Raw genomic sequence first — 10,310 nt, 5'->3', positions numbered from 1 at the left:
CTGAACACAACAGAAATACAAAATAACAAAGTGTATGGAAACGAAACAGCCCCGTGTGTCATAAACACTGACACAGGAAACAATCACCCACAAAACACCCAAAGCATATGGCTGCCTAAATATGGTTCCCAATCAGAGACAACGATAAACACCTGCCTCTAATTGAGAACCAATCTAGGCAACCATGGACATACAAAAAACCCTAGACTGGTACCAACCCCATAAACATACAAAACCCATAGACAAGACAAAAACATATATTCACCCATATCACACCCTGACTTAACCAAAAATATAAAGAAAACAAAGAATACTCAGGTCAGGGCGTGACACCTGTGGTAAATTCAATTGATTGTACGTGATTTGGAAAGGCACACAACTGCCTACAAAAGGTCCCACAGTTGACAGTGCACGTCAGAGCAAAAACCAAGCCATGAGGTCGAAGGAATTGTCTGTAAAGCGCAGAGACAGGATTACGTTGCGACACAGATCTGGGGAAGGGTACCACATTTTTTTTGCAGCATTGAAGGTCCCCAAGAACACAGTGGCCTCCATCATTCTTAAATGGAAGAAGTTTGGAACCACCAAGACTTTTCCTAGAGCTGGTTTCCTGTCCAAACTGAGCAATCGGGGGAGAAGGGCCTGGGTCAGGGAGGTGACCAAGAACCCGATGGTCACTCTGACAGAGCTCTAGAGTTCCTCTGTGGAGACGGGAGAAACAACAATTTTGAATTCGTAACATATCATACATTTGACAAATTTGTAATTTATTGGACGATTTACAATTTGTAACTTATCATACGAATTGTAATTCGTAACATATCATACGAAATGGATGATGGACATGGTGGGAGGGAGCTTAAACTTAAAGTCGACCACAAAGTCAACTCTCATGAGCCATAGATCAGCCCCTTGTAATAACTTATAGAAGTCCACATCTGGTTGGGAAAAACTCATCACAAACAGCCTGGTAATATGGCCGGAGAGTCAACCTGTCCTGAACAGTAAATAGCAAATATAAAAGCATATTCTTTACTCTCTCTGTGAAAGTCATTTTGTCTGAGTGCCCTGATAAAATCATTGGAATGTACGACATTGGTGATGGTGCAATAATTAAATGTCCCTCTCCACTGTTTACCCACGGTACAATGTAGACTAGAGGTAGCTGAAGATAGTGAGCCACCAATAGACCTGCTCCCCATGCTGGGTCAGTAAGCACCAGGTCATACTGGCTCTCCTCCAGGGATAGGATGTCTTATAGACAATACATTAGAGTGGCCTTGTTAACATTCACCTTGTTTCTGTTTTAACACATAAACGGACCTATCCTACTCAATTATTTGACAGACGTTGTAACCGTGAACAGAAAATCCCTCAATGAGAGAGAGTTCAATGAGCTCATCTGAGTGAACTCTATGTTTCTGTGTTTGTGGACTTTCACCTACATGTTGTTTGTAAACTCTCTGGATGTTTCAGATTAACTACATGTTCACTCATTCTCCAATCTAACGTGTTCCCGCATATTTAAATACTTAGGCATTTTGATTTATGTGATTTGACATTGAAATAAAACATGTAGATGTGCTGGTTAAGAAGCTAAGGTTTCAAGTTGTCTTTTTCTACAGAAACAGATTGTGCCTTTCTCTAAGCAGTAGGAAGCAGGTGATTCAGTCAACCTTTTATCTGTTCTTAATTATGATGATATTATTTATCAAAGTGCAGCTGCTACGACTCTTAAACTTTTGGATGCCATCTACCATAGAGCGCTTCGTTCTGTTACAGGCGACAGTTTTGATACTCATCTCTGTATCCTTTATCAAAACAGTTGGCTGAACGTAACTAAAGACCTGTAGATCTCTACATTACTTTGTTTACAAGGCCCTACTTCCTAAACTTCCGTCTTATCTAACTTTGCTGTTGAAGTACACACACCTGACTTGCCTAACCCGTTCACAGGGTTGGTTTACTGTTGAGGTTCCTGGGGTCTCCAAAGCTAGGTAAATCTGCTTTTAGTTTTAATGCACTGGGTTGAATGCACCATTTGTAAATGTTTAAAGGTTAATACAGAGGTTGTTCCTCTCTCTATATCAATTACTTTCTTTGTGATTGGCTTTATAAATTCCTCATGCATAGCATAAGTGACAGGTATTGTAATAGAACTGTAGTTAAAAAAAGTTACATATTGTTGCTGGATTTTTCACGCTCAACAGTTTGTATCAAGAATGGTCCACCATCCAAAGGACATCTAGCCAACTTGACACAACTGTGGGAAGCACTGGAGTCAACATGGGCCAGCATCCTTGTGAAATGCTTTCGACACCTTGTAGAGTCCATGCACTGACAAATTGAGGCTATTCTGAGGACAAAATGGCTACTCAATATTAGGAAGGTGTTCAGGTGTTTCGTGGGCTTTTTAACATTCACATTGTTTCTGTTTAAACACACAAATAGACCTACCCTAATCAATTATTTGACAGATGTAATCATTAACGTAAAATCCCTTGATGAGAGTGAGTGAGTTAATCTGAGTGAACACAATGTTCCTGGGTTGGTGGACTTTCACCAACTTGTACATGTTTGGAATATGCAATATGTGTTTGTGAGAGCTGGGGCCACTCATATACAAAATAATTATGCACGCATGACTGTACGTGACTTTGGATAAAAGCGTCTTCTAAATGCTATGTTATTATTTAAGGCTATGAGGTTGTCAATTTAAGCTGTACACAGCAAAATCACGAGTGTACATTGAACTCGGAAATTGTACATTGTATTATATCAGAATGTATATATGAGTCCAACTTAACTGGTGTTAAAATAACAGTTTTGAAAGTGTGAACTCTGTAGCAGATGTTAACAGTCAACTCCATCAGACAACATTTGTACTCTAGAAGTTTATTATATTTTAACACTGTAGGGTGTAAAGCCTTAATTGTATATTTACCAGTCTGCCTTTTGAGGGAAGGATCGAGTTACCACCCATTACTGTGTTTGTTAGTGACAGAGTTTGTTGCATTTGTTCATTCACTTCCAGGCCTGTAGCCTTCACGAAGTGAGTGCCTATGTGTTATAGTTTAATTAAGATTAAACCCTTTATGACAATACATTACATACATCATATGGCCTTTCTTTGATGGGCTAGTTTCTCCCTAACACTGTGGTCTGAAATTCTTGGCTCGCAAGCCACATCAGGCCTGCAAATTACATTATGCTGGCTGGCGAAGTATGTATCTTTCTGTAGCATAAGATCAATGTACATGCAAAAACACAGATATTGAAACAAACAATACTAAACATCAACCTGCAATAGAGCATGATGGTAAATATGATAATGATGGATGAGGTTTTGATTTTTTTTACACTACACAGAGTAAAAAATCTTTAACACTGTGAATGTAACACTTACAGTAAATATTTGCAGTGTAGAATTGAATCACAAAATGCACAACCATCTGGAAATACTTGACAACAAATATATTCCACACTAAATTATACATAAGCATTTTATTATGTTGGCATCAATTCAACATTATACATTTTCATGATTTAAAGATGTACTATGCAGAAATCACTCTGCCATTTCCTGGTTGCTAAAATTGTAATCGTTTGCCTAATTTCAGTCTATGTGGCAAAACAAGCAAGTGTAGTGTAGAGAATCATTGTATCATCTAAACCACTGTGAAATATATTTTCCATAACCAAAAATGTTGTATTTCCTGCTGTTTGAAGCTGCTGTACAAAACCGAAAGTAAAAGAAGCAAAAAGATACTTAAACGTGGGAAGCATAGAGATAGCACACATAGAACAGATCTACGGCGTCTTAGACTTGCTTTCAATGAGAATGACAGATCCATAACTCGCATATCTATAGGAGTTTTGTTGGGTCGCTCTAAAAGTTCCATATAACAGCTTTAAGTCATACATATCCTACTATTTGTGTGCACCAGAATGTGGAGAATTGGATCTGCTCATTCACTTTTAATCTTTCTTTTCAAGCATTTTCTAATGCATAAATATCTGACTATTGCAACAAGACGAAGAAGAAGCACTGACACAACACCCAACAACATCAGGACAACATCTACAGAGTGGTAGGAGTACCAAGGCATTTTGTAGGAGTCTGTACGCAGGTGAGCAGCACCTTTGTGTCTCATGACAAACTCAATCCAGAAGAGGGCAGTGTCCAGGGGTTCCATTGGCACGTCCCGGTGTAGCCTGGAGAGTCTCTGCATGTTCATCCTGTAGGACGGCTCATCCAGAACTTCCTGTAAGGCCTCTAGGAAGTTATTGTTCTTGTCTACTGTTGCCATGGATAAAAGCTTTGCTCCTCCTCTCTCTTTCAGACGAAGGAGGTTGTCATATTGATCATTAAACAGAGGTAGACCCACAACAGGAATTCCATGGTAGATAGCCTCTTGAACCCCATTTGTTCCTCCATGAGCTACAAACAGCCTTGTCTTAGGGTGTCCTAACAGATCATTCTGAGGCATCCAGTCAACTACTAAGGTGTTGTTGCCCAGAGAAGCTGGTCTGTCTCCTTTGTGTCTCCAGATTACCTTCTGAGGCAGTTGGGAAAAAGCAGCAGCAATCACATCAGCTATATCATGTGGAAATTCAGTAACGAAAGTCCCCAAAGACATGATAATGATTCCATGTTCCCCTGAACTATGAACAAACTCCTCCAGGTCTTGGGGAAGAGGCTTGGCAGGATTACATTGGAACCCTCCCATATAGATAACATTAGGCATGGTGGGACGAGGGAACTCAAACACAAAGTCAACTCTCATGAGCCACAGATCAGCTCCTTGTAATAACTCTTTGAAGTCGACACCTGGTTGGAAAAACTCATCACAAACAGCCTGGTAATGTGGCCAGACAATCAACCTGTCCCGAACAGTAAATAGCAAATATAAAAGCATGTTCTTTACTCTCTCTGTGAAAGTCATTTTGTCTGAGTGCCCTGATAAAATCATTGGAATGTACGACATTGGTGATGGTGCAATAATTAAATGTCCCTCTCCACTGATTGTCCACCGTACATTGTAGACTAGAGGTAGCTGAAGATAGTGAGCCACCAATAGACCTGCTCCCCATGCTGGGTCAGTAAGCACCAGGTCATACTGGCTCTCCTCCAGGGATAGGATGTCTTATAGACAATACATTAGAGTGGCCTTGTTAACATTCACCTTGTTTCTGTTTTAACACATAAACGGACCTATCCTACTCAATTATTTGACAGACGTTGTAACCGTGAACAGAAAATCCCTCAATGAGAGAGAGTTCAATGAGCTCATCTGAGTGAACGCTATGTTTCTGTGTTTGTGGACTTTCACCTACATGTTGTTTGTAAACTCTCTGGATGTTTCAGATTAACTACATGTTCACTCATTCTCCAATCTAACGTGTTACCGCATATTTAAATACTTAGGCATTTTGATTTATGTGATTTGACATTGAAATAAAACATGTAGATGTGCTGGTTAAGAAGCTAAGGTTTCAAGTTGTCTTTTTCTACAGAAACAGATTGTGCCTTTCTCTAAGCAGTAGGAAGCAGGTTATTCAGTCAACCTTTTATCTGTTCTTAATTATGATGATATTATTTATCAAAGTGCAGCTGCTACGACTCTTAAACCTTTGGATGCCATCTACCATAGAGCGCTTCGTTCTGTTACAGGCGACAGTTTTGATACTCATCTCTGTATCCTTTATCAAAAGGTTGGCTGAACGTAACTGAAGACCCGTAGATCTCTACATTACTTTGTTTACAAGGCCCTACTTCCTAAACTTCCGTCTTATCTAACTTTGCTGTTGAAGTACACACACCTGACTTGCCTAACCCGTTCACAGGGTTGGTTTACTGTTGAGGTTCCTAGGGTCTCCAAAGCTAGGTAAATCTGCTTTTAGTTTTAATGCACTGGGTTGAATGCACCATTTGTAAATGTTTAAAGGTTAATACAGAGGTTGTTCCTCTCTCTATATCAATTACTTTCATTGTGATTGGCTTTATAAATTCGTCATGCATAGCATAAGTGACAGGTATTGTAATAGAACTGTAGTTAAAAAAAGTTACATATTGTTATTGGATTTTTCACGCTCAACAGTTTGTATCAAGAATGGTCCACCATCCAAAGGACATCTAGCCAACTTGACACAACTGTGGGAAGCACTGGAGTCAACATGGGCCAGCATCCTTGTGAAATGCTTTCGACACCTTGTAGAGTCCATGCACTGACAAATTGAGGCTATTCTGAGGACAAAATGGCAACTCAATATTAGGAAGGTGTTCAGGTGTTTCGTGGGCTTTTTAACATTCACATTGTTTCTGTTTAAACACACAAATAGACCTACCCTAATCAATTATTTGACAGATGTAATCATTAACGTAAAATCCCTTGATGAGATTGAGTGAGTTAATCTGAGTGAACACAATGTTCCTGGGTTGGTGGACTTTCACCAACTTGTACATGTTTGGAATATGCAATATGTGTTTGTGAGAGCTGGGGCCACTCATATACAAAATAATTATGCACGCATGACTGTACGTGACTTTGGATAAAAGCGTCTTCTAAATGCTATGTTATTATTTAAGGCTATGAGGTTGTCAATTTAAGCTGTACACAGCAAAATCACGAGTGTACATTGAACTCGGAAATTGTACATTGTATTATATCAGAATGTATATATGAGTCCAACTTAACTGGTGTTAAAATAACAGTTTTGAAAGTGTGAACTCTGTAGCAGATGTTAACAGTCAACTCCATCAGACAACATTTGTACTCTAGAAGTTTATTATATTTTAACACTGTAGGGTGTAAAGCCTTAATTGTATATTTACCAGTCTGCCTTTTGAGGGAAGGATCGAGTTACCACCCATTACTGTGTTTGTTAGTGACAGAGTTTGTTGCATTTGTTCATTCACTTCCAGGCCTGTAGCCTTCACGAAGTGAGTGCCTATGTGTTATAGTTTAATTAAGATTAAACCCTTTATGACAATACATTACATACATCATATGGCCTTTCTTTGATGGGCTAGTTTCTCCCTAACACTGTGGTCTGAAATTCTTGGCTCGCAAGCCACATCAGGCCTGCAAATTACATTATGCTGGCTGGCGAAGTATGTATCTTTCTGTAGCATAAGATCAATGTACATGCAAAAACACAGATATTGAAACAAACAATACTAAACATCAACCTGCAATAGAGCATGATGGTAAATATGATAATGATGGATGAGGTTTTGATTTTTTTTACACTACACAGAGTAAAAAATCTTTAACACTGTGAATGTAACACTTACAGTAAATATTTGCAGTGTAGAATTGAATCACAAAATGCACAACCATCTGGAAATACTTGACAACAAATATATTCCACACTAAATTATACATAAGCATTTTATTATGTTGGCATCAATTCAACATTATACATTTTCATGATTTAAAGATGTACTATGCAGAAATCACTCTGCCATTTCCTGGTTGCTAAAATGGTAATCGTTTGCCTAATTTCAGTCTATGTGGCAAAACAAGCAAGTGTAGTGTAGAGAATCATTGTATCATCTAAACCACTGTGAAATATATTTTCCATAACCAAAAATGTTGTATTTCCTGCTGTTTGAAGCTGCTGTACAAAACCGAAAGTAAAAGAAGCAAAAAGATACTTAAACGTGGGAAGCATAGAGATAGCACACATAGAACAGATCTACGGCGTCTTAGACTTGCTTTCAATGAGAATGACAGATCCATAACTCGCATATCTATAGGAGTTTTGTTGGGTCGCTCTAAAAGTTCCATATAACAGCTTTAAGTCATACATATCCTACTATTTGTGTGCACCAGAATGTGGAGAATTGGATCTGCTCATTCACTTTTAATCTTTCTTTTCAAGCATTTTCTAATGCATAAATATCTGACTATTGCAACAAGAAGAAGAAGAAGCACTGACACAACACCCAACAACATCAGGACAACATCTACAGAGTGGTAGGAGTACCAAGGCATTTTGTAGGAGTTTGTACGCAGGTGAGCAGCACCTTTGTGTCTCATGACAAACTCAATCCAGAAGAGGGCAGTGTCCAGGGGTTCCATTGGCACGTCCCGGTGTAGCCTGGAGAGTCTCTGCATGTTCATCCTGTAGGACGGCTCATCCAGAACTTCCTGTAAGGCCTCTAGGAAGTTATTGTTCTTGTCTACTGTTGCCATGGATAAAAGCTTTGCTCCTCCTCTCTCTTTCAGACGAAGGAGGTTGTCATATTGATCATTAAACAGAGGTAGACCCACAACAGGAATTCCATGGTAGATAGCCTCTTGAACCCCATTTGTTCCTCCATGAGCTACAAACAGCCTTGTCTTAGGGTGTCCTAACAGATCATTCTGAGGCATCCAGTCAACTACTAAGGTGTTGTTGCCCAGAGAAGCTGGTCTGTCTCCTTTGTGTCTCCAGATTACCTTCTGAGGCAGTTGGGAAAAAGCAGCAGCAATCACATCAGCTATATCATGTGGAAATTCAGTAACGAAAGTCCCCAAAGACATGATAATGATTCCATGTTCCCCTGAACTATGAACAAACTCCTCCAGGTCTTGGGGAAGAGGCTTGGCAGGATTACATTGGAACCCTCCCATATAGATAACATTAGGCATGGTGGGACGAGGGAACTCAAACACAAAGTCAACTCTCATGAGCCACAGATCAGCTCCTTGTAATAACTCTTTGAAGTCGACACCTGGTTGGAAAAACTCATCACAAACAGCCTGGTAATGTGGCCAGACAATCAACCTGTCCCGAACAGTAAATAGCAAATATAAAAGCATGTTCTTTACTCTCTCTGTGAAAGTCATTTTGTCTGAGTGCCCTGATAAAATCATTGGAATGTACGACATTGGTGATGGTGCAATAATTAAATGTCCCTCTCCACTGATTGTCCACCGTACATTGTAGACTAGAGGTAGCTGAAGATAGTGAGCCACCAATAGACCTCCTCCCCAAAATGGGTCAGTAAGCACCAGGTCATACTGGCTCTCCTTTAGGGTCTTTATTAAACCCTTGTCTTTCAATACAGCAGTTGCTAAGTCACTAGCATATTTATGAAACTTAGACCTGGCAGAGAACATCTCGATTTGCAAATGTATAAAGTTTAATACAGAGCTCGTTCCTCTCTCTATATCAATTATTTTCTTCAAAATTGGCTTTACAAATTCCTCATCCGTAGCGTCAGTGACAGGTATTGTAATAGAACTGTAGTAGGGCGATTCTTCTTTGATATACCAACTTTTTGTCATTCGCACCACTGTGATGGTGTGTCCCTGAGAGTGAAGAGCCTTGATCAAAATGTCCATGTTAACCCAGTGACTTCCCTCCCCAGGAAAGACCAGCAACTTCCCACCATGGCAAACGGAACCACACATAATCAACAGAAATAACAAAAGGCACAATGTCATGCTTCCAATGTATGTCATCATTTATCTGAAATATAAAACAAACAGAGATAGGAAATCATATTCAGTTTGAATAACACATTGAATGGATTTTGACATATTGTCAGTTAGCGGACTATATATATATATATATATATTCTCATTTATGTACAAGCATTTTGCTACACCTGTGATAATATCTGCTCAATATCCATACGCGACCAATTAATACAATTTGATTTGATACAAATCATGAAAGACCATGAAAGCTGTTCTCAATAGTGCCTCATTAATTCCCATTAGGGTTTTGAGAGTTTGAGACAATGAAGATTCAACTTTATTCTTCATTTAGATTCACATTTGATTCAGAATGTTAACAATATCTCACAATACCTTTCCTCCTTATTTATGAACATTAAATTAACGTAAATATTATTAGCTTATTCAGTCTGGAGGTAAGTTGCAGTGCAATGTTACTTACCAATTGTTCTTCATATTATGTGTATGGAAGCCACGTGTAAAATGTGCAGTTAACTTTGGCTTTTGTGTGGCGTGTTGGTTTATAAGGGTTAAGTTAAGGTCAAAGTACTGCTTTTATGATTTTCTTTCCACTTCTTAAAGTCACAGTGATGGTTACTCAAAACTCAGGGAGTGAACATGATTATAATTTGGATGCATAAAATTACACATTTAAATACTGTTTAACGTTGCAGACACATTTCACAATGTCAAACAACAATATTTTCTCGTCCAAACATTTCAAGTAAGCACTCAGAGTTACCCATATAGAACTACCTCATGCTTTTTCTACCCCACACGATAGGGAGAATTGGAACCCTCCCATAAATTGGAACCCTCTATAGATAAAATTAGTCATGGTCGGACGAGGGAACTCGA

General features: G+C 39.0%; 1 protein-coding gene and 1 pseudogene across 2 annotated transcripts; both read right to left on the bottom strand.

Annotated features, from left to right (window-relative positions):
- Positions 1-3,489: 3,489 nt before the first annotated feature.
- On the bottom strand, positions 3,490-5,128 carry LOC149983046 (UDP-glucuronosyltransferase 2B13 pseudogene; annotated as a pseudogene). Its single transcript, XR_016496805.1, has one exon. The product of XR_016496805.1 is annotated as a UDP-glucuronosyltransferase 2B13 pseudogene (transcript).
- Positions 5,129-7,380: 2,252 nt separating this feature from the next.
- On the bottom strand, positions 7,381-9,986 carry LOC110526346 (UDP-glucuronosyltransferase 2B13). The gene is made up of 2 exons (XM_090238555.1): positions 9,895-9,986; positions 7,381-9,462 (listed from the first exon to the last, which is right to left on the bottom strand). The coding sequence occupies exon 2, from the start codon at positions 9,456-9,458 to the stop codon at positions 7,860-7,862; it is 1,599 nt and encodes a 532-aa protein (XP_090094681.1). The 5' UTR covers positions 9,459-9,462; positions 9,895-9,986; the 3' UTR covers positions 7,381-7,859.
- Positions 9,987-10,310: the final 324 nt, after the last annotated feature.

This window comes from Oncorhynchus mykiss, chromosome 6 (genome assembly GCF_057628025.1).
Source record: "Oncorhynchus mykiss isolate SJ-2025 chromosome 6, ASM5762802v1, whole genome shotgun sequence".
Lineage (NCBI taxonomy): Eukaryota > Metazoa > Chordata > Actinopteri > Salmoniformes > Salmonidae > Oncorhynchus > Oncorhynchus mykiss.
Note: the sequence above shows the minus strand (reverse complement) of the source record. Positions and strands in the feature narration are given on the sequence as shown.